This window comes from Cucumis melo, chromosome 8, assembly GCF_025177605.1.
Source record: "Cucumis melo cultivar AY chromosome 8, USDA_Cmelo_AY_1.0, whole genome shotgun sequence".
NCBI lineage: Eukaryota > Viridiplantae > Streptophyta > Magnoliopsida > Cucurbitales > Cucurbitaceae > Cucumis > Cucumis melo.
Genome location: NC_066864.1, coordinates 1,544,079 through 1,567,896, shown reverse-complemented (window position 1 = coordinate 1,567,896; position 23,818 = coordinate 1,544,079). Strand labels below are relative to the sequence as shown.

Below are 23,818 nucleotides of genomic sequence, written 5' to 3'. Positions count from 1 at the left end.
CGTGGAAAATATTGAATTGTTCTGAAAGCCAAACTCAATTTCAATTGGACCCGTCTATCCAATTTAATTCCAAACATTTATCTTCATACAATCTCTCACCAGTCACGAGTATTCTTTCTTTCCTTGTCGATTTGAAACTATTTTAAGAAACTCCAACAACTAAAATACTTTATACAATTGCTTTGTTGCCATTACATTAATTTTAGGACAATTGCTTTGTTGCCATTACTTTCTTGCTTCCAATTACCGTTAAGGTGGTTAATCAAATGAATGAAGTTCTATCATCTAACACTCCCTGTGAGGAATCGCAGAGACGAAAAGAGCTTCAAGTGTTTTGCGGTTGGCCTTCACATGGTGAAAGCTGCGTAGAGAAGCTCATTCCAAGTGTCGGGCAAACCGGGAAGGCACCAATGGCTGCAATCTCTCCCATGCTCGCCGCTGTAAGTAGAGGGATGAGCATCTTTCCGCAGTTGTGACAACGTTGTAATGTCCAGCAAGAAAACTGGCTTCCTCATTCTACTGAGCACTCTCTTTAAAATTTCTGCAGCGGGGGGTGTCCCTGCTGGATACAGTGACCCCGAAAGTGGTACACTTTCTCCGTTGCAACTCCTCTTTGGTTGGTTCCAATCCTTTCCCCTGATAAGGTAGAAACTTAAGATTTTATAGTTAAGAAGAAAATGCGCAGTCTTATTCCTATATTGTGCAGATAATTAGTTTTCTGGTCTCAAAATTACTCCTCAACTGGAAAATAGTTAAAAGAAAAAGAAGAATAGTAATGCATTAAATAGATGGACAAAATTTGGACAACTTATTTTTCGTCGGCAGAGCAGTTAAAATAATTTTTTGTCCTCGAACTGCACGTCAATTTCCACTTTCGAATGTACAGTTTGACCAATTTTATTGCTACCGACTACCTATGAGAAAATTACAAAAGAAAATATAAAATTTACTGTGAATTTCACTATGAGGGTATTGATTATTAAAGGAATTAATGTCACACCATCCGACATGGATACGTGACAATGCTGCCTTCTCCGTGGACAGAAGTGTTTATAAATGTTCTAAGCGTGCCAAAATGCTGGAGAAGTATTAAAATGGATACATAGCCAAATGACGAAATTTTTACTTTAACCTCTCATGGTGTGGGGATATATATATATATATCACAACTTGGAAGGGTGGGGTCGTGATTCACACCTCGTCCGTAACCTAGTAGAGGAAAAAAGTTTTGTTTTCTTTTGTTTATAGAAATGAAGATTTATCAAATATATATTTTGAAAGTTTAAAAGTTCAGAAAAAATTACTTTGATAGAAGAAGGAATGGCAGCCATTGATCTGTACTTACTCATAATGAGTGGGGGAGATTCCCTGGAAAATGACCCTGGTTTTAGTGGGATCAACATTCATTTCGACCCATCTCGCCCAGGTGGTCAACCCTTGATAGAATGCCTCTAGACGGTCCATATCTTTCCTCACTGTATTTCCTACTTGCACATAATCCCACCTGATCAACAACACTCACAACCGTCAGATTTTACCATCACCTACCACATCAGAATTGATCGTGAAAATAAGAGATTGATTTATCATACGGCTGGGATCTTCCTGTGTGGGTCCACCAGTGCCATGAGTTGAATATGAGCACATCCATTCCCTTCCACACACTGCCTCCTTCAATGGAATCAAGCTTTAGTACTCTTCCAATCCTCTCCTTCACTACGTCCACAAGGAACGGCGTTCTGTAAAGAAGCAAGCTTACTCCATAGTCCTGCACACACCCGATTTTTCCTCTTCTTCATTGGTTTGGTATATTATTAGAAATTATTGAACACCGAAAATTATTATTCGTGTTAATTATATTATTATTATTATTATTATTATTATTATTATTATTATTATTATTATTATTATTATTATTATTATTATTATTATTATTATTATTATTATTATTATTATTATTATTATTATTATTATTATTATAATTATATGGGTTTTCTTGCCTTATTTGTCTTGTCCTGTTTCAGGATAGCAAGCCCAGCAGGATAACCCAAAAAAACAGCTTTTGAAAAAGTGAACAAAGAACAGAGAATAAAGGAAACAGACAATTATTATACTGTGAAGTGGGAGACTTTGAATCTGGAAGTTCGAGGAAAAGCAAAAGGGGAAAGAACTCGCCTGGAAAATCACAGTAGAGACCGACTCCCTCCTCACTATGGAGGTTTTGGTTTTTGGGGCCGAAGCTCGAATCATACATGTTAAGGACTGCCACATGTTAAGACTCAGCGAGTCACCTACAAACATTATCTTCTTCCCTCTCCATCTCCTCAGAAGTTCCAACCCATCAAACCTTCAAACAAATGAACACATTTTTCTTTGAGAGAGAGGGCTTGCAGCTTTGGTTTTACTCATTTTCGGAGAAGAAAGCTTGACATTTGCGTAACAATGTCGCATGAAGGAAAGCAGGAATACGTCTAAAATGGAAAACCTTTGGAAACAAAAGAATGGAAGAAAAAATGAATGAGAAGTAGTACCTTGGAAGATCACAGAAGTCAGGTTTCCAAGTGTACTTAAGGTAGGATCGATCCGGTCTGCCATACTTTTGGCAGTTAAACTCGGGGTCTATGAAGGGACAGCTTGAAGATTCATAAAGAGGTAAAGAAGGATCAAAAACCCATTTGCCTTCAAACAAATTACAGGTCCTCTCTTGCTTCCCACTTCCCACATTGCTTATGTTGTAGAAATCTTCAGCTTTTGCACTTTCTAGTGAAATGAAAAACAGAACTTGTAAAAGCAGGCGGGACAGAGCTCTGATTCGAAAACCCATCTCAGATTTTGGGCTCTGACTGAAAAGAAGGGAGGACTTTGGGGAATAGAAATAGGTAGAAGCAAGTGGGTCTATATAGAGACAAACAAGTGGGAAGAGAGAGGAGGGAGAGAGAGAGAACCTTCCCTGATTATTATTATTATCACTCTTTTTTAATCCTTTGAAAATTTATGCCATGAGCTGGGAATTGAATTATTTTTGCTGGATTGATCAAGGGAAATACAAGAGTTTGTGGGGAGTTGAAATTGAGAGTTGTTGTTGCAGTGTGTGCTGTTTTGTACATCAAGGGCCATCGCATATTGCCCACCAAGCAATGTTGCACATGGCTCAATGATGTGTTGGTTATCTAACTACCAAACATTTTTTTCCTTTGTATATATATAAATGGTTCTACTTTTTGGCTTCTATGTTAAAATATTCAAATCGTGAAGAGTGAAAATAAAGTTATACGTTAATTGAGAAAGTATACAATTAGAAACGATTATCTACACTAATATTAAGGGTTTTAGAATGGTTTCTAAAATAAAGTTTTAGAGTTTGTGTCCAACATGAACAATATCACACAATTGTGAATATAGAGGAAAACTTTCTTGTCTTCATCAATTGGTATTAGCGTCATGGTCTAAACCTAATAGAGGGGTGAATTTCCTCACATCTTGAATAAGTGTGATTTGTGTTTGAACAAGGACGCAATTTGAATGTTGACCTAGAAAGAAATTGGAGGTATCTCGTGATTTAAAGTCATCTCTCGTGGTTGGGAGGGGACGAATCTGTTTGAGGGAAGATTTTAAGTGGTACCTTGTTCCAAGGTGAATTGCTAGGAGTGTAAATTAAGTCCCACAATGGGTAGAGAAAGAGAATAATCATAGGTATGTTAATGACTACAATCATCATTATTGGTATGAGACATTTTTTTATGGTTTCAAAGTGAAACAATGATAGTTTATGCATAAAACGATTAATAACATACTACAATCGAGATAAGTAAAAGGTTTGAAAATTTTGATATCCTTGTCACATATTAAATTGATGCAATTAGCTTTTTAAAGTATTTTTTTTCTAACTCCTAAGTATTGAATATGTTGAATGTTGCTCGATTTAGTTGAGTTGCTTTGATTCTGACTCTTTTCAATTTTTCATTATGCTCGACTATTTTTCTCTCTCACATATAAATTGCATATAATAGATTATAGAAACTTTTTTAGTGGTAATAGTTTATAAATTTTAAAGTTAGAAGTTCAAAATCTTTGCATGTCATGATATACAAATATTTTCTTTTTAATTTACAAAAAATTACATCAACCTCAGTAAGACAAAAGTTATTTAATTGACTAATGTCCTTTTTTGATTGAAGAAGTCATTGAAAGTTACAGGCATTAAAATTTAAAATATAAGTTTGAATGATTTGGCGGAATCAAGTATGTCCCATCACACTAACGTGTTGCCAAAGCTTTTGTTGATTCCCATGTATGAAGAAAACCTTGGCCTTAAAAGAAAAAGAAAAAGAAAAATCCTCTATCACACATTGGAATCATAAGATAGTTTTACTATTAAATAATGCCCTCATTTTGGAATAGCCATGCACATGAAAAACAAAACACAACTCCTGTTTTCTGTACTTCTCTCTCACTTTCTCTCATTCTTCTTTTGTGTGAGCATCAGACAAATAACCCATTTGGCATTTTAGATTATTTTTATTCTCATAAATAAAAATACAAAACTTGTGAAAATGCATGCTATGATATATTTTCAGATACTTGGAGATTGAATGGGAGAGTAAGTTAAACAGGCAGTATATGAATATGAAATTAGAATATGATGCAGGACGTCCTTTCTTTGTTACACAGCTAAGAAGAAATTAATAATAGTGAACTCAGCACCACATACGTAACCCGCTGACAATTCCTTTGCTTTTCCCAACGTGTGAAAGTTAAAAACAATTAATTGGGATAGTGACCTTTTTCCCCTTGTGTTTATATTATATATATATATATATATATATATATATATCAAAGTTATTATAACTTAAGAAATTTTCTTTTAAAAAATATGCAATTTTAAAATTATAAAAAAAGAAAAAGAAAAAGAAAAAAAGGATTGGGATTGTGAGAAAATGGCTCAAAGCCGCCAGCCCCACCACCAAACCAAATGAACCTTCACAACAAAACAAAGCAGAAGTTGTCAGGTCATAATTCTTTCTTTCCGATAAATTAATTTTTAAATTTTAGCAGATTGGTTGTAAATCTTGGTGTGATTATGAACCATGATCATTAGTTAGGTGAAAAAGTGAAAAGGGGAATGAAAAAAATGTATTCTTTCATAATTGTTTCAGTGGTTATTTCAATTTAACTAAAACTTTACGCCTCCATTGATGAATTTGTCCTTTTGGCAGTTTGCCTAAGTGGAGGAGTTGCTTTCTCTAGAACAATAGCTCCAAAAAGTTTGATTTTTATTGCTGTCATTTACCCACACATTAAATTAACTTATTAACTTCCTCGGAATCACATTCATGTTTGAACCCATTTGTCCTGTCTATAAAGTTTTTATCTAAATTAATAGTTAGGGCATAGATCTAGGGTTTCAATTATTCATTTCAAACTCTTCAAAATTAAAATAACTTTTGGAATAGTTTACTTCTTAATTATTTTGAACCAAGAATAATACATAATAGCTCCATGATAATAAATTCTCATACTTTCAATAGTCCAATGTTAGTTTTCATATTGTGAATAAAAATCATAAATATATTTAGTTCCCAATACAAGCATAATGTTCATTTTTTTTTTTAAAAAAAAAAAGCTTCATTGTTATATATAGCATTTTTAACATAAAATTTGAAAATGTATTCACATATTGTATTTCCCAGCACATGCAAGATTATTATTGTTATTTTTTAATCAATTTCTAAGGGACTAAATAAAAATGTGAAGACTGAAATTAAACCATTAAAAGTATAAAGATAAGAATCGAATAAATTTCAAAATTCGAAGACTGAAAATGGTATGTTGACCCTTTTTTTTTTTTTTTTTTAATTTTGGGTGGAGGAGATTTTCGTTAATGAAAAACAAAAAATTGTGACATTATCCTTTAAAAATGGTCAATTTAATCCCAATTTAACATAATTAGAGAGAAAAGAGAAATGGGATGGGCCAGGGCCAGGGCCAGAGCGAGAGCCAGACCCATCAAGGTTTATGTTCAAATGAGGCTGCTTAGGTGGGCTAGCTGTCCTCATTTGATGGTGAAGGCCCACTCACAATCATCATTTAATTCTCATTTGCAAGTTGAATTTGGTGAAGGGCACTTCTTTATCCAATCAATTTTCTTTTCAATTGCAGCTTTTCTTTGTGCATTATTTTTCTTTCAACGCTCTCATTTTTACCTAAACTTTTCTGGCGTGTCTTTACGCTCATAATAGATCTAATTTTAGACATTTCAATTATTAAACTCGTCTAAGGCAATAAATCATTAAACACGGTTGCATCTTTTCGTTTTCGTAATACAAAAATACCATATTTTTTAATAGATGTCTACGAATAAAAATGGTTGAATTTTGAAAATGATCCATTAAGAAAAGAAAAATCCTAATTTTCTAGCCTAGAATGTTTCATAACATAATTTTTATTCTCATCATGCAAAGCCCTTGTTGATGAGTGATGAGGTTAGTTAGAGCACATGTAGGGTATATGCAACTAACTGCAAAGGCTTTGGTGCACCAACCATTTGGTTGCACCACCTCTAGTTTTTTTTTTCTTCTCCCAATCACAAAGAGGAATTGTCCAATTTTTCTTTACCAGACAATCCTTTTAAGCTCTCAACATCATCATTAATATCTACGGCAAAGGCATGCATAGTCCCATCAGCTTCCCAATGGTTGTTTTATTTCTCTTTCATTCATTCCTACTTCTTTCCATATAGATAAATATATATATATATAACATCAAGTTGCGTCGTGTTTAGCTGAATCTCACACATCATTGTTGTCAATGGCCAAGTTTGGCAGAGGGTAATTGCAAATGCTTGTGCTATTTTTAAATTTGTATCTTTTCAGCTTACTTTTCATGTATATATTCTTAGTTTCAATCGAGTGCAACGTTAATGAAGGTTAATCCATCATTAACCAAAAATAAAAGTCTATAATTCAAGAATGATCATGACAAAATTCAATTGAATGATCTTAAACTTGAAGGAATTGAAAGTGTTAAAAAGAGGTTATACCTACCCTATCAACCCTATCTATTTTTCTCCCTTCTCTTTATCTTTGGCTTGATTATGGGTATCATGAAAAAGTACATTTTCCTTGTAGTAGGAGTGGGGGAAACACAAATCAAACTTAATGCTGGTTCAACTATATACATTTCAATAATTTATTATCAACTTACCACAACACATGAACTAATTATTAAATTAATGTATTTTTTCCTATGATCCGTTACCATCACTACACATATTTTAAACTACAATACAAGATGGAATGCTTTGAAAGTCATAGATATCTTGATTATTAATAGATATTTGTGAGTAAATTTCACTTTAGGCAATATAACTATTCTTTAGATATAGAATATATACAAGAGAGAAGATAAAATAGTATTTAGAGTATGTTCGGCCAATCAACTCAACTTCAATAGAATTTTACTCGTTATCAAAGAACTCTATCTTACAACATTCCAAGTACGAATACAAATTCCTAATTTCATATTCCACATCCATCTAGACCAAAGAGGCAAAGAATGATAAGAAATTTGACCCAACGATCATGGGCTTCGAAGAGTCCATACTATGAATTGGGCTTTCCCGGATTCTGGCCCAAGTGGTAGGCTGGATATGGAAACCCGACCCGATTAAGTTGGAAGCATACGAGGATGGATAAGGCTCCTCCTTCATCCTCCGCTAGAAGAATTAGCTGAAAGGGGGAAACACACAGTCTAACAATGGCAGCGATATCAGTATTATCGTCCCCATGGGTTTCCAACGGAGCCATTGCCGTCCGCGTTCCTTCAGCTTCTCTTGTAATCTCCACTGGTTCTAGAGGTAGCTGCTCCGTATCTCTGAATACCGCCAACAACACTTCCGCCCGTTCTGGACTGCTCCATTGTTCATTTCTTCCATCTTCCTCTCTCTCCTGCTCTTCATCTTTTTCAGGTGACGAATTTGTACTCTCAAATTTCTCTATCTGTTCAAATGATTTAATTATTTCCCGCTATTTCTCTCCAATTTGCCTATGTAATGGAGTCTTATAGTAGTTCACTGAAGAATTCGTTTGCTTTCGTTTGACTTAATAATTTCACGACTGGCTGATTTCTACTTGCATTCGATTTGTTATTACTTCTCTCGTTTTTATATCTAATAATTATTTGTGTTTCACATGTTATTTCTCTCGTTTTTATATCTAAGAATATTTTTGCACCATCTCCTGCAATATTACGGAGCTTCTCTTGCATTGCTTAATTCTATGGATCAAGATTTTGTATCATTATCTTTACGGGGCAGTACTCGTTATTTGCAGGTTTATCTTTGGGTTTGGATTGGAGCTCTAAGGTTGGGGTCGGACAAGGGAAGGGTCGGAGCTTAGTGGTTAGGGCTGGCAAGGCTGCACTATGTCAGACTAAAAGAAACAGGTCGCGTAAATCCTTAGCTCGGACTCATGGGTTTCGCAGACGAATGCGAACCACCAATGGTAGAGCTGTTCTCAAGCGCAGACGTGCCAAGGGTAGGAAGGTCCTCTGCACAAAGTCCAACCCTAGCAGTGGAAAGCGTGCTTAAGTTTTTCTCGCTTTAACCATTTGTAGGTTAATTAGGCAATGTTGTCTAATTCTCTCTTCCAATGACTGGTCAAGGTAGCTCTCACTATATTACATGATACTTTGTTATTGATTCATTTGAAAGTTTCTTAATTGTCAATGTTAAATTCAAATGTCCTGACGGGACAAGCTTATGTGATTGATGCGTTTGTATTGTTCATTTGGAAATCTCCTCTGAACTGAAATATGTACATCTTCCTGATAATAGAAGGAAAATTAAACTCCCTTCAGGCTTGGTGATTGCTAAGAGGCTGAGGAAACTGAAAAATAGTGAAAGCAACAAAATGGGATAAATCTTTGTAGCTTAGTATTTGGAGTTTTATTGCCTGGTGGGCACTACCTCTGCTTTTAGAAGGAAAGTAATACTAATACATATATCTAAATAATCTATATGTATAGGATTGCAGGATGACTCTTTATAGGAGTAGTATTTGGGAGGATCAACACTAATTTTACTGTTTCACCTCCTCTTCTTTTAGAAGGAAAGCAATTCATAGATTTAAATAATCTCCCAGTCGGAAAATTCATCATTTCGAATGGTGGATGGAGAAAAGTTTACAATTTCTTTTGCTTTTCGACTCTGCTTCCTTGATGGCCTTGATATATTTGCTTTAGCATTCTTGTTTTGGATCTGAAAGAATGTCAAAGAGGGCAAGAAATATGAGTTGGTACCATGTGTTGGTAGAGAACATAAATGTAAGCATTCATGAAATTGAAGTCTATAAACAATCTATCTTGATTTCTAATTTGACCAAACCGAACCAGCATTCATGTGTTAATCCAAGCACAACAAATTTCACAAACTTCATGGATGGTAATGATAGTACCTTGAGAGCTCCACATACTTCTTGGTTAGCTGAGAAATGGTTTGGTTCAATAGGAGGATGATTCTGTTTATCGGATGATTGAATTCTACCCTGGTCTACAAGATGCTCCTCTGTAGCAGTAAAATTCAATTATATGAATGATGTATGTAACAAAAGCATATACTGTTGATCTTTTTCTTATTTCTCTGAAGCTGATTGAGGTACATTTACAGGTTTTTTATATCTATGCCTATATCTCCTTTCTTTACAGGACTGACATTCAAGAATTAAAACATATTATCCTAGAAGCATCTGAAATCTTGATTCTTTCGAGAAATCCAAACATTGCCTAATCTGGTATGTTAAATTACAGAACATTCTGGCAGACTTGTTTTTTCTTCCTCTTTTCTTCTTGAAACCCTTTCGAGAACATATGTATATATATGGGTGTGTGTGTATATATATATTTGCAAAATCTCTCTTCTAAAAGGTCTATCCAACAAAATTTTCTAAAAGTTTTGTCGCTTCAATTTTTTTACGAACTCTTCCAATTTCTTGAACTTTTGTCTTCCATTTTGTTTTTGTTTTTTTCTAAAAAAGAAAACATTTCTCTAAACTTTCAGAAAATGCAAATGCAAGGGTGCTTTAGTGCCATCTTTGCACGGGCGGAAGCAAACTTTGTAATGCCATTGACAATACATTGTCGCAAACTTTTTTTTTTTCGTCTTTGTCTAGAAACTCTTTCCAAAACATATGTATATATACGTGTGTATGTATATATTTGCAAAATCTCTCTTTTAAAAGGTCTATATGGAAACAATTTTTAAATGTTTTTTTGGCGTCAAATTTTGTTATAAACTCTTCCTCTTCAATTTTTTTTTACAAAAAAAAAAAAAAAAAAAAAAAAAAATCATTTCACAGAACTTTCAAAATACACGAGCAAGACAGCATACACACGATGTCACCGGCATTAGTAACAATTTCCTACTCCAGACCTCTGACGAGAACACCCCACCCCGCTTTGCCGTCCTCCATTTAGGGCAATTGCTTTTTCTGCTTCTCCTCCAAAGCAACTTTCGGGATCTCCTCTTGAGCTAGTAAGTCCGTAATCTCCTCATTGTAGAGCTCCAAGAAAGTCACCTTCACGCTGTACTCAGCATTCTGACCCTCTAGGGTGTCAAAAATCTGCTGCACGGTTCTGGGTATAACTCCTGCTCCCGGAGGCAATTCTCCATTTGGACCACTCTGGTAGATTACGAAGTCAAATTAACAATTCAAATCAACCAAAATGAGCATTAAACCAAAACCACCAAGATCAGATGACTCAACAAAATACCTTTGATCGTTTGCATTCCCCTTCCATTGTGTACGTTTTCCCTGTACCAGTTTGTCCATAAGCAGAAATTGTACAATTAAAGCTTTCCAATACTTCATTGACTATGGGAACTACAGCTTGGTCATAAAGGTCTTTCTGCTTAGCTGAAGGACCGAAAACCTGAACCAACAAATAAACAAGAACCATAAATTGATTAAAGTTGTACCGACTACTTACCAAGTCAAAGAAATGCTCCTCTCAAAAGCAATTAAAAAACAAGAACCATAATTTCATCTGTCTGAGTTTTCTTTCTTGAATGTTAAAAACAATCAAAGCAAAATATCAACACTTTCGAAATGAGTACCTTATCGAAAGTGAAAACTCTGTCAAAATGCTTTCCGGCAATATTCTGAGACACAGTCACCTCCCTAGAATAATCATTACAAGTAACTACCTGCGGTGCATTACTTCGCAACTCTTCCTCACTAAATGGCCTACAACAAGACCAAACACGCTATTCTAAAAAACTATCCAACAAAATCATCAGAGAAAATAAACAAAAAAAAAAAAAAAAAAAGAATCAAAGATATAATCGGGGAATGTTGATCCGACGGCTCACATCACTTTCGATCTACGCTGTTTTATTCGAGTTTAATGTCTGTTTTGCCCCCCAAACCTTTTGGGGAAACGACAGATTAGAAATTGGACCTTGAGGTTCGAAAGCCCATGTTCGAAAACAGCCCAATAACTAAGATAATGCTTGGTCCAATTGACCCGGCTTCTACGGCAATTTTTCTTGGATGGTTCAAAATATTATTGAATCTTGGCCCACGAGGCCCAACAAAGACCTTGAGACATCAACTTCAACCCACGAACCAAAAATGAATCTCAAATATATTGGATATTTATTGTGGGCGTCACATGCACGCAACGTCTTTGAACAATTCAACCTTCCAAAGATAAAATAATCCCGTTGGCCAATTTCTCTCTACAATTTTCCAAAAATAAAATAATGCCGTTGGCCAATTTCTCTCTTCAGTTTTCTTCTTCACTCTCCGTCCAATCTCCAAACCCTAATTTCTAAAATGCAATTCCGATCCACAAGTTATCTTACTACCTCGTTCTCCTTTGTGCTGGGGACCTTCATTCTCTTATCTTACATGTCTTGGAGCACCGGAGTCATGGGAGGTCGCCGATTTTGACGTAGTCACGAGTCGATTGATGCTCCCTTCTTCACCCCCTAAGAAGAATTCCAAATCCTTGGACTACACTCTTGCCGATGCTGCTCCTTCGTATCATTTTTCATCCGCTTCGTTGCTTCGGCTTCTTCTGCTCTCGATAGGGTTTCCGAGGATGCTATCAATCCGGTTGATCAGTTCCTTCGTGAGGAGGCTTTGCACAACCCTGGCGAGCGTCTATATCAAGTAAGTTCTTTATTTAGCTTTCCCGTATCATGGATGGTGTGATTGGTTTCAGGAGTTCTCTAATGTCATGTTCGGTAGAGAGAGGAGAAAATTAAAAGCTGCTAGCAACGGCCTTCTCGAGGCTTTGTTTATTTAGCTGCTGGCTTTCCCTCAAATTGGGTTCCGTTAAATGCAATTCTTTTTAATCCTGCATTTATGTGAATTTTTTATAGGTAGTGCCAGTTTACCTTTCTAATGTTTCTTTTGACATCATTACCAATTACTCTTTCGGACATATACGCTATAAGTCCATAACCAACTATCACAACCACACAACATTCTTTTGTTTTCCAGTTTATTAAGGTTGATTTACCTTCAATAACGTTGTTATGTCTGAATAATTGCTGTTTTGGGTGGATGAAGGATTACGCAACTGTTTTTCTTTTCTGTGAAGATCTGCATTAACTTTTTCCATCTTAATAATCATATAATGACAGAACATTCTTCTAAACTGTCTTTCCAGAAGATACTTTCAAAGATTCAATGCAAATTATATCTACAAACTCTTTACAAAATATTTTTCAGAAATATTTTTCGCACGTCTTTTTTCAGTGTTTAATCATTGCTTTCAAACTTCTCTCTTCCAATTTGTTTTTACGAACTCTTTCCATAATATTTACTTCAACTTTCGTCTTTCATTTTGTTTTTGTTTTTGTTTTTTTTTTTTCATTTAAACAGAAGATTTTATAAAGCTTTTAAAAAAACTGCGCGAGCAAGGGTGTTGGCCACACACAAGCCAATGAGCAGCAAAGCAACATGCACACTGTGCGCGGAAGGTGTTGCCTTGGTGCCATCTTTGCACACGCGGAAGAAAACTTTTAAAAAGCTCTTTGCTAGAAATTTTGTCAAACTTTTTCTCTTCCTCTTTTCTTCTAGAAACTCTTTCCAGAACAAATGTATATATTTGTGTGTGTATACATATATATTAGCAAAATCTCTCTTTTAAAAGGTCTATCCAAAAACGTTTTATTCGTGTTTTCTTGCCTCAAATTCTATTTTCGAACTTTTACTATAATATTTTCTTGAACATCCATCGTCCATTTTGTTTTTGTTCTTTTTCTTTTCGAAATAGAACACTTTATAACGCTTTCAAAAAACTGCATGAGCAAGGGTGTTGGCCACACACCAGCCGATGAGCAGCAAAGCAACATACACACTGTGCGCGGAAGGTGTTGCCTTGGTGCCATCTTTGCACATGCGGAAGCAAACTTTTAAAAAGCTCTTAGCAAGAAATTTTGTCAAAATTTTTATCTTCCTCTTTTCTTCTAGAAACTCTTTCCAGAACATATGTATATAGGTGTGTGTATATACATATATATTAGCAAAATCTCTCTTCTAAAAGGTTTATCCAAAAACGTTTTATTCGTGTTTTCTTGCTTCAAATTCTATTTTCGAACTTTTTCTATAATATTTTCTTGAACATCCGTCTTCCATTTTGTTTTTGTTTTTTTCCGAAATAGAACACTCAATAACACTTTCAAAAAACTGCATGAGCAAGGGTGTTGGCCACACACAAGCCAATGAGCAGCAAAGCAACATGCACACTGTGCGCGGAAGGTGTTGCCTTGGTGCCATCTTTGCACATGCAGAAGCAAACTTTTAAAAAGCTTTTTGCTAGAAATTTTGTCAAACTTTTTCTCTTCCTCTTTTCTTCTAGAAAGTCTTTCCAGAACATATGTATATATGTTTGTGTGTGTATATACATATATATTAGCAAATCTCTCTTTTAAAAGGTCCATCCAAAAACGTTTTATTCGTGTTTTCTTGTTTCAAATTCTATTTTCGAACTTTTTCTATAATATTTTCTTGAACATCCATCTTCCATTTTGTTTTTGTTATTTTTTCGAAACAGAACACTTTATATAACGCTTTCAAAAAACTGCATGAGCAAGGTTGTTGGCCACACACAAGCCAATGAGCAGCAAAGCAACATGCACACTGTGCGCGGAAGGTGTTGCCTTGGTGCCATCTTTGCACATGCGGAAGCAAACTTTTAAAAAGCTCTTTGCTAGAAATTTTGTCAAACTTTTTCTCTTCCTCTTTTCTTCTAGAAATTCTTTCCAGAACATATGTATATATGTTTGTGTGTGTATATACATATATATTAGCAAATCTCTCTTTTAAAAGGTCTATCCAAAAACATTTTATTCGTGTTTTCTTGTTTCAAATTCTATTTTCGAACTTTTTCTATAATATTTTCTTGAACATCCATCTTCCATTTTGTTTTTGTTATTTCTTCGAAACAGAACACTTTATAACGCTTTCAAAAAACTGCATGAGCAAGGTTGTTGGCCACACACAAGCCAGTGAGCAGCAAAGCAACATGCACACTGTGCGCGGAAGGTGTTGCCTTGGTGCCATCTTTGCACATGCGGAAGCAAACTTTTAAAAAGCTCTTTGCTACAAATTTTGTCAAACTTTTTCTCTTCCTCTTTTCTTTTAGAAATTCTTTCCAGAACATATGTATATATGTTTGTGTGTGTATATACATATATATTAGCAAATCTCTCGTTTAAAAGGTCTATCCAAAAACGTTTTATTCGTGTTTTCTTGTTTCAAATTCTATTTTCGAACTTTTTCTATAATATTTTCTTGAACATCCATCTTCCATTTTGTTTTTGTTATTTTTTCGAAACAGAACACTTTATAACTCTTTCAAAAAACTGAATGAGCAAGGTTGTTGGCCACAGACAAGCCAATGAGCAGCAAAGCCACATGCACACTGTGTGCGGAAGGTGTTGCCTTGGTGCCATCTTTGCACATGCTGAAGCAAACTTTTAAAAAGCTCTTTGCTAGAAATTTTGTCAAACGTTTTCTCTTCCTCTTTTCTTCTAGAAATTCTTTCCAGAACATATGTATATATGTTTGTGTGTATATATACATATATATTAGCAAATCTCTCTTTTAAAAGGTCTATCCAAAAACGTTTTATTTGTGTTTTCTTGTTTCAAATTCTATTTTCGAACTTTTTCTATAATATTTTCTTGAACATCCATCTTCCATTTTGGTTTTGTTATTTTTTCGAAACAGAACACTTTATAACGCTTTCAAAAAACTGCATGAGCAAGGTTGTTGGCCACACACATGCCAATGAGCAGCAAAGCAGCATGCACACTGTGCGCGGAAGGTGTTGCCTTGGTGCCATCTTTGCACATGCGGAAGCAAACTTTTAAAAAGCTCTTTGCTAGAAATTTTGTCAAACTTTTTCTCTTCCTCTTTTCTTCTAGAAATTCTTTCCAGAACATATGTATATATGTTTGACATATGTTTGTGTGTGTATATACGTATATATTAGCAAATCTCTCTTTTAAAAGGTCTATCCAAAAACGTTTTATTCATGTTTTCTTGTTTCAAATTCTATTTTCGAACCTTTTCTATAATATTTTCTTGAACATCCATCTTCCATTTTGTGTTTGTTATTTTTTCGAAACAGAACACTTTATAACGCTTTCAAAAAACTGCATGAGCAAGGTTGTTGGCCACACACAAGCCAATGAGCAGCAAAGCAACATGCACACTGTGCGCGGAAGGTGTTGCCTTGGTGCCGTCTTTGCACATGCGGAAGCACACTTTTAAAAAGCTCTTTGCTAGAAATTTTGTCAAACGTTTTCTCTTCCTCTTTTCTTCTAGAAACTCTTTCCAGAGCATTTGTTGTATATATGTTTGTGTGTATATATACATATATTAACAAAATCTCTTATTTAAAAGTCTATCCAAAAACGTTCTCTAAGTATTTTTCACTGCAAATTTTGTTTATAAACTCGGTTCTGAATATTTTCTTGAACTTTCGTCTTCAGTTTTTGTACAAATTAAAAAAAAAACATGTTGAAGAACTTTCAAAATACTCCACAAGCAGTGAAAATAATTATTGTGTTACTTTTCTTCTCTTTTTTCCTCTAAAGAACCCTTTCCCGAACACATTTTTAAACTTCTCTCCATTTTTGATTTTGCAAAAGGAATTCTGTGTTTAAATATTATTTAAGATTGATTTTTCACTATTGTATTATTCTATATCTTACATTTATGTCTTCATTATTGGGTCTGTTCTATAACTTTTCTCATAAATTTTTATATAAATTGCAATTGTTGTATAACATTTATCAATTTAGAAAAATCTGAGGCGATTAAAGAAAAGCTGATTGTCCGGAAATCAGTTTTTACTATTCATCACCCCATCTCGAGGTCCCCCTTTGGTTGCTTTTTTTATTTTCTTTAAATTAAGTCTATAAATACTCATTCTACCTTCGCTTGGCTAATTCCTCCGTCTAGAAATCCAAGTGAATTCTCAACAATGTATCTCCGTCGAACCCTTCCGGTAGCAGTGGCAACAAGAATAATCGGATCAATCAGTAAACCCTAGGTGTTGCATGGGGAGCCAATTCCGATTCATCCTCTCGCGAATCTCCCTATTCAGATTTTGTAGGGTTTTCTTCTTCTTTTTTTTTCCCTCTTCTTTTTGACATGTTTTTAATTGTTAAATTGGAAGGAAAATGGCGGTAATTTGAATTTCACCTTTGCTCTTTGGAAGAAAGTTTGGTTAGTTGAATTACCGTTTTTCTAGTAACTTTAGCTTCTTAATTCTACATGAATTTAAGTGATTTTTTGAGTCTTGAAGGGGCGTTATGAAAGGATTAGCTTCTTAATTCGTTCAGGATTTTTGGTATGTTGTGATTCAAACTAATGTGGTGTCTTTATTGAAATTTCTCCCTCAACTACTTTGCTCTGAACCCAGTTATATGGTAGAAAAGAATAGAAAACTGCACAATCAGCTTAACCTTTATGCTTCAAGTGCTTCACATATTGATGTGAACTCGGGAAATCAAATATTTTTGACCCTGGTAGTCAATGTGGATCTCATTTCTCGGTTTCTAGGGTTTCGTTACCAACTTGCAAGAGATGGCATGATCAGAAAATATTGGCCATCTCTTGTTGCTGTACATAGTGATTCCTGTGGCTATCTCTTGGTTGCTCTCTGTGGCTTTCAATTTTGGAGCAAGGCTTGACCAAATCAAAAGGTAAAACTGTTCCTCTTTCGAATTTTTGCTTGCGAGCTTTAGGTTAGGTTATGTTAAATGCAATTCTTTTTAGTCCTGCATTTATGTGAACTTTATAGGTAATGCCAATTTACTTTTCTAATGTATCTTTTGACATCATTATCAAATACTCTTTCCGACATATACGTGATAAGTCCATAACCATCACAACCACACAACATTCTTTGGTTTTCCAGTTTATTAAGGGGTGGTTTGTTACTGTCTGAGTAATTGCGGTTTTAGGAGGATGAAGTACTACGCAACTGTTTATTTAATGTGATCACATAATGATGTTCTTTTCTGTGAAGGTCTGCACTATCTTTTTCCCGGCTTACTAATCATATAATGACAGTACATTTTTATAAAAAGTCATTCCAGAAGATTTTTTCAAAGACTCACTGCAAGTTATATTTACAAACTCTTTACAAAATATTTTTCAAAACATTTTTCTCACATCTTTTTTTCTGTCCGTTTTTCTTTGCTTTGAAACTTTTCTATCTTCAAATTTGTTTTTGCAGACTTTTTCTGGTTTATTTATGGATTTAAAGAAAACTTTCAACATCTCTTTCCATAATATTTTCTCAAACTTTTATCTCTGCCTATAACTCTCTTTAAACAAAAAACCTTTCCAAACTTTTTTCACTTCAAATTTTATTTACAAACTATTTTAAAAGATAAATTCCAGAGTTTCCTCTTCAATTTTGATTTTGCAAAAATATCAAGTAAAACTTTTGAAAACCATTCCTTAAACTTCTCTTCAATTTCGTTTTTGCAAAAAGCTTAAAGGACTTCTAAATCTCTTTCCAAAACATTCTCTAAAATTTTTCTCTTGCAGTTTTGATCTCTTTCAAATATTTTCTTTGCACAAGCTTTAGAAAGCTCCTTACAAAAAATTGTGTCAAGCTTTTTTTTATCTTCATCTTTTCTTCTTTTCTTCTAGAAAAACTTTCCAGAACATATGTATATTTATGTGTATGTATATATATATATATATTTGCAAATCTCTCTTCTAAAAGGTGTATCCGGAAACATTTTCTAGAAGTTTTGTGGCTTCAATTTTTTTTTAGGAACCGTCTCCCATTTTGTTTTTGTTTTTTCTCGAAAAGAAAACATAGAAAATGCAAGAGCAAGGGTATTGGCCACACACACAAGGCCGTGCAGCAAGGCAACATGCACATGATGTGCGGAAGATGTTGCCTCGGTGCTATCTTTGCACAAGCGGAAGCAAACTTTATACAAAACCAATCACACCATACCAATAACTAAGATAATCCTTGGTCCAATTCACCCGGATTCTATGGCAATTTTTCTTGTATGGTTCAAAATATTTTATACGAAACTAATCACACCATAGCCCAATAACAATAATTGCATCTTTTCACTGGAAATTTCACCTTCCAATTTGCAAAAGAAGTAAATGGTGCCATTTGTTGCATCTTAAGCCTAATTTAATTGTGAAACATCCACGTCTCCTAACCTTCTATGGACTTGAATTATTTTTTTCCTTTATTTGCAATGTACTATTAATTTAGAAAATAATAATGCAACCAGAGGGATAGCTGGTGCAGAAAACCAAGAGTGAGACCCATTTCATAAATTTCAATCAGAATTATTTGTAGCTTTACTAAGAGCACCCGCAGAAGGTGCATCTTGATTTGCCCTATGTTCCTTCTCAGGAGACTGATCTTCTCCAAGACCCAAGTGTGGCTGTTGGAAGTGATCTTCACTACCAACTGAATTTGGTTGCCCTTTTGCATACTTCAACAATTCCTGTTTCAAGAATGTGAAGTTGAACTACCAATTTTTAAGAACGTCACTGCTAGTCAGAGTAGGGAAATTGTGGAACTATATGAAGTGAACAAGACATAGTAGTTTTACATTTACCTTCTCCAAGACATCACACATCTCCAAGCACCTGCCCTCCATCTTGTTGAAGACATTAACAAACCAGTCCAAGCCATTAGAGTTTTGCCTCATGTTTAGATGAAGGAGATTAAAACTGATGTCCAAAACTTGAAGTGATTAAAAGGTTCCAACGTAAACCAATAAGCTAAATTTAGATGGACAGCAATAGAGGAAGAAGAAAAAAAACCCATGAACCTGATTGCAAGAAGTTGGAAGTAGAAGTAAAGTTAGAAGTAAAATCCTGAAGTTGCTTTCTACTATTACTAAACAAACTTCATAAAACGGGTTGAGAGAGAAAATGGTTCAAGAGAAAGCCTTGGCAGTGAGTATCCAAAAAGGACGAAACGACAATTTCATCATCATTTTTTCTTTCCTAAAATTTTAAAGAGACGTTTGGCTTTGCCATTTGATTCATTTGAGATGGATGAAAACTGTTACCACTTTAGAAAATAATATCATAATGTCAATTGAATTGAAGGTGTAGGTAATAATGCGGTGAGTTTTTGGAGCTCAAATATATATCTTAAGTTATGTCTTAGGTTTTTATTTTAATAAGTTTTGATTTACAAATTTGGAGATTGAAAGTTTAACGAGAGAGAAATATGGAGGAGATGAAATCCTAGCAATCCGATAACCCGACTACCCAATCGATTTTTTTCTGGTTGCGGTTTGGAGGGTTGAAAAATTTAGTTCAACTCAATCCAATTCGAATTAATATAATAAATATAAATATAAATAAATATATATAATATATATTTTATTATTATTTATTTATTAATAAAAGTTAAACAATCGATCTGATACAAAACATATTCGATTTATAGTTGATGGTTTCCATTTACAAACTTTAAAATTTAGAAATAATAATAATAATATACAACCCAACCAATCCAAAAATATGGATTGGATTGAGAATGTCTCACAACCCAATCCAATCTGTTTACACTTCTATTATCTAAGTTATGCTCTGATTTGTGAACCATTTGAATTTGAATTTCGAAGAATAAGATACATAAACTTGAGTAAGTAGAATTGGTATCTGTTTGTAATTGTTAATATTCACTGCAGAAAGAAACTTCACAAGCTATCAATAATTTTATAGCTGGGTAAAAGCAAACCCATCTACTTCTTTCATTCTTTCTCAATGAAAATTGACAAATTGTTTCATAAAAAATAAAAGAAACTCTTTCCGAAGGGTTCTCAAGATTCTTTAAGAGAAAATATATTTCTACTTCTCAAGATTCTTAAGAGAAAATATTTGTCTACGTTCGCAAAGATTTTCTTAATAGGCAGTGTTCATAAAATACCTACCTAAATTCCTAAAAATACCAAATTTTTTGACATCAAGAAGAGCAACAGATTAAAAACTCAAGTCGAGTTTTTGTCGGCTCAATTCTTACAAAGAATAATGGAACCAAAAAATTCTTGGGTCATTTATTTTTCCACGTGATCAGAGCTGTACAACAAAAATGAGAGGCTCCTTCAAGCAAATTCTTTTCTTGCTTCTCCAGACAACACTCGCTTTTCTTCTAATTCTAACCATCTTCTGCAATCTTAGGGTCGTTGCTGAAGAGTATTTTTGTGCTTCTGATGGGAAAAAAAGTTGTGGAGCACAGAAATTTAACATCAGAAAGGTAAGCTTTTGGAACTGGTGCTAATAACCAAGTTCTTTAGCTTTGCTGGGTCTCCCGCACTAGCTCGCCCAGTAATCAACTCCATATTCTTATACAAGCTTTGTTTTACCAAATTCTTCATCATTTTTCTCCCTTCCTGAACTTCTCTTTGATTTACAGGCGACCCAATCACTATTCTTCCTGTCTGTGGCCCAGAATGTGGATCCATTTTTGCTTGCTTCTCATTCTTAAACCATTGTAATAGCTTTAGGGCCCTCTTTTGAGCTAATGGACTACCTAGTAATGCCACTTCAAGAAGCACGGCGACAATACCAGATTTTGCCATCTTCTCTCTCTGTTCTGAGCTCTGATGTGCTAACATCATTAAGATATAAGCAGATAACTCTATAGATTTTGGTCTGTCCTCCCATGTCATAATCTTTATAAGACTATCCGGGACCATTTGGCTGCTCTCCATTTCCCTTTTTCCCTGTGAAGTCACCACCAAGTTCCCTAATGCTGCGAGTGCTCGATCCGAAAGGCCTTTGGATGAGGACATTTTCAAGAGGATGTGCACCACACCATTTGAGACCAGAGGTCCTACATTTTCTAGCACTGTGGAGATGTTATAGAGAGTTTCAAGGCAGCATTTTTGGGTCTCGAAATTTGAGGTTGAATCAAGAATGTCCACAAGGAAGGGGATTCCTCTTTCATTCGTCTGTAAGGCAATTGTGAAATGGGAATTGATCAGAGATGACAGTGACAACAGCAATCTTGCAAAGTCATGTTTTGCTGATTCATCCATGGCTTGGATATTACTTGGAAGTTTGTGTAAGATTCCTGCCTCCACCATGAGGGCCTTGTTCCTAAAGAATAGTACAGACAGAGAAAAATAAGTCCAACTTTTGGTTAAGATTCTTGAAAAAAAACACAAGTTCGAGTCGGGCCAAAATGGCAAATGCTGACTTTTGGCCAGAACTGCTCAGACTTTAGGGGCAGATGAAATACCAACCCGCAAACACACTAAAAATAAACTAAAATTAAAAATCTTTTTTATTAGTATGATGTAACTAACCATTTAATTTATAATTTGAATTAAGACAGATCCAAAACTTCACTGCACTAACCACATGCCCATCTTGCCAGAATATAGAGTTGACCCATATGCTTAATATTTATATTGTTTTCCCTTTCTCTCTCTTAATTAATTCCTTAGAGCTTTTTGTTATTTTTGTATACCCTTTCTCAAATTTTGGAATATCGAGGACATCCAAACCACTGCACATCTTTCTGTAAAGTTCTATTTTCAATTTGAATATTGGCTTCTGCATGCCTAAACTACTGTTTCACTTTCACTTTTATTTGTTTTGATATCATATGATGGTGAAACTAAATCTGACCCTTTAAAGGAAATTTAAAGCTAAATCAGAACTCTCAAAAAAAAAAAAAAAAAAAAGGAAATTTCCCATCAAATTACTTCTATTTAGCATTAGGGACAGTTGTTCCTACTCAAAAGATGGACGGATGCAATACGTAAAACAGAGGACAGTTTTTTTTTGTTTAATGATTTTAAATAACTTACTCGAAGCTTCCTTTAGCAAGCTCAAGCAACGCTTTAACAGCCACCTCCGGCCGCCCCACGGCGTCGGATGCCACCATCGAAACCAAGGCGGGTACAACCCGGAGGTCCACCATTAACTTTTTCAACTCAACGTCCTCTTTAGACATTTTCTCAATCATCTCGGCTGCAATCTCCTTCTCTTCCCAGCTCCCAAAGTGAAGCTTCTTAACTGTCATCCGCAACGCCGCCGCAGATACACCGGCGCCACCTTCAACTCTACTATTACAGTCCCAACCAGCATCTGCAACTTGCATAACTTCATTACTAGTTGGTGTAACATTGATTGATTCCTTGGTTGAGACATATGGCTTCTTAGGCGTTTTGGAACGAAGGAACCGTCGGATTCGATTGAAAAATCGAAGCTTGATGTATGAATATACCCAAATGGGCGTTTGAGAAGAAGAAGAAGAAGAAGAAGAAGAAGAAGAAGGAAGAGGGGAGATGGGATTCATGTTGAGAGAAAGAAACAAACGGAAGTTTGATGAATTGTGTGTGTGTGTGTGAGAGAGAGATCGAGAGAGAGATATGATTCTTGAAGAAAACAGAGGGAAGGGAAAAGGCAATTAGGCACATGCACTCACAACTCCCAACCCAATAGTAATATCATCCCATGCCTCTAAATAAATTAACCATTCAATTCAAATTAAATAAAACCAAAAAAGAAAAAAGAACACCAAAAAGAAATAACGTACGAAGGAGACCGCTCTTAAGCCTTAACACAAACCCCACATATTCTCTTCGTTATTATTTAGATCACCTAATTATCTTAATTATTGAGATCTTATACTAATTTATCCTTCTTTTTTTCTTTTCCTAATTTGGTTCATGTACCTCTCTTTTTATACTTTTCAAATTAAGATTTTTAAATAATAATAATAATAAAAATAAAAAAAAAACTAATTGTCTTTGGTTCGTTTTTTCCCCGTTTGGTTAATTTTTTAAACCACTTTACTCCATTATTGCATTGTCACAATCTGCATTCAATTTGTTAAAATGTGTCCTTGTTCATAACTTTATGTCAAATTTTTGCAAACAGGGTCATAATCTACTTTCAAAAATTACAGAACTAAAACCAGATTTCAAAAATTACAATGACAAAAGAAAAAATAATAATATTTTTTTTTTGTAAGTTTTATATATAGTTAATTATTGTGTGGGGGTGTGGATCGGACGTGATTAAAGAAACCATTTTTGATGTACCAAGAAAATAAGAGGTGCTTGTGGGAGGAATTAGTGTAATAATCGAGGCATCCAGAACAGATCTCTTGATATTAATTGTTAATAAGTAAATTAAATTTCTTAAATAAGTTATAAAAGATTTTGTCGGTAAGGGTACAGCTAAAATGGGAACAAAATTCTGAAATATGAATCCCAAAAGTCTATACCAAGAGATCGTCCTATCTTTAACACCCACATTTCTTATTTGTTCATTAAATG

General features: G+C 34.7%; 4 protein-coding genes across 7 annotated transcripts; 2 read left to right on the top strand and 2 right to left on the bottom strand.

The window, feature by feature from the left end:
- Window positions 1–34: 34 nt before the first annotated feature.
- LOC103484456 (protein trichome birefringence-like 38) lies at window positions 35–3,222 on the bottom strand. 4 transcript variants are annotated; one of them, XM_051088578.1, is made up of 6 exons: window positions 2,532–3,222; window positions 2,176–2,347; window positions 1,593–1,768; window positions 1,346–1,504; window positions 1,127–1,209; window positions 497–636 (listed from the first exon to the last, which is right to left on the bottom strand). In XM_051088578.1, exons 1-5 carry the CDS (start codon window positions 2,822–2,824, stop codon window positions 1,164–1,166), a joined length of 846 nt encoding a protein of 281 aa, XP_050944535.1. In that variant the 5' UTR covers window positions 2,825–3,222; the 3' UTR covers window positions 497–636; window positions 1,127–1,163. The 4 variants fall into 4 exon arrangements, with proteins under 4 accessions (XP_008439751.1, XP_050944535.1, XP_050944537.1 ...); XM_008441529.3 differs by lacking the exon at window positions 1,127–1,209 and having other exon boundaries at window positions 35–636; XM_051088580.1 differs by lacking the exon at window positions 1,127–1,209 and having other exon boundaries at window positions 503–636; window positions 1,305–1,504.
- A 4,351-nt stretch (window positions 3,223–7,573) lies between these two features.
- On the top strand, window positions 7,574–8,850 carry LOC103484452 (50S ribosomal protein L34, chloroplastic). The gene is made up of 2 exons (XM_008441526.3): window positions 7,574–7,966; window positions 8,331–8,850. Exons 1-2 carry the CDS (start codon window positions 7,756–7,758, stop codon window positions 8,585–8,587), a joined length of 468 nt encoding a protein of 155 aa, XP_008439748.1. The 5' UTR covers window positions 7,574–7,755; the 3' UTR covers window positions 8,588–8,850.
- Window positions 8,851–11,279: 2,429 nt separating this feature from the next.
- LOC103484454 (uncharacterized) lies at window positions 11,280–17,384 on the top strand. Its single transcript, XM_051088577.1, has 2 exons — window positions 11,280–12,170; window positions 16,942–17,384. Exons 1-2 carry the CDS (start codon window positions 11,968–11,970, stop codon window positions 17,210–17,212), a joined length of 474 nt encoding a protein of 157 aa, XP_050944534.1. The 5' UTR covers window positions 11,280–11,967; the 3' UTR covers window positions 17,213–17,384.
- A 2,848-nt stretch (window positions 17,385–20,232) lies between these two features.
- On the bottom strand, window positions 20,233–23,400 carry LOC103484450 (U-box domain-containing protein 7). The gene is made up of 2 exons (XM_008441523.3): window positions 22,343–23,400; window positions 20,233–21,626 (listed from the first exon to the last, which is right to left on the bottom strand). Exons 1-2 carry the CDS (start codon window positions 22,831–22,833, stop codon window positions 20,774–20,776), a joined length of 1,344 nt encoding a protein of 447 aa, XP_008439745.1. The 5' UTR covers window positions 22,834–23,400; the 3' UTR covers window positions 20,233–20,773.
- Window positions 23,401–23,818: the final 418 nt, after the last annotated feature.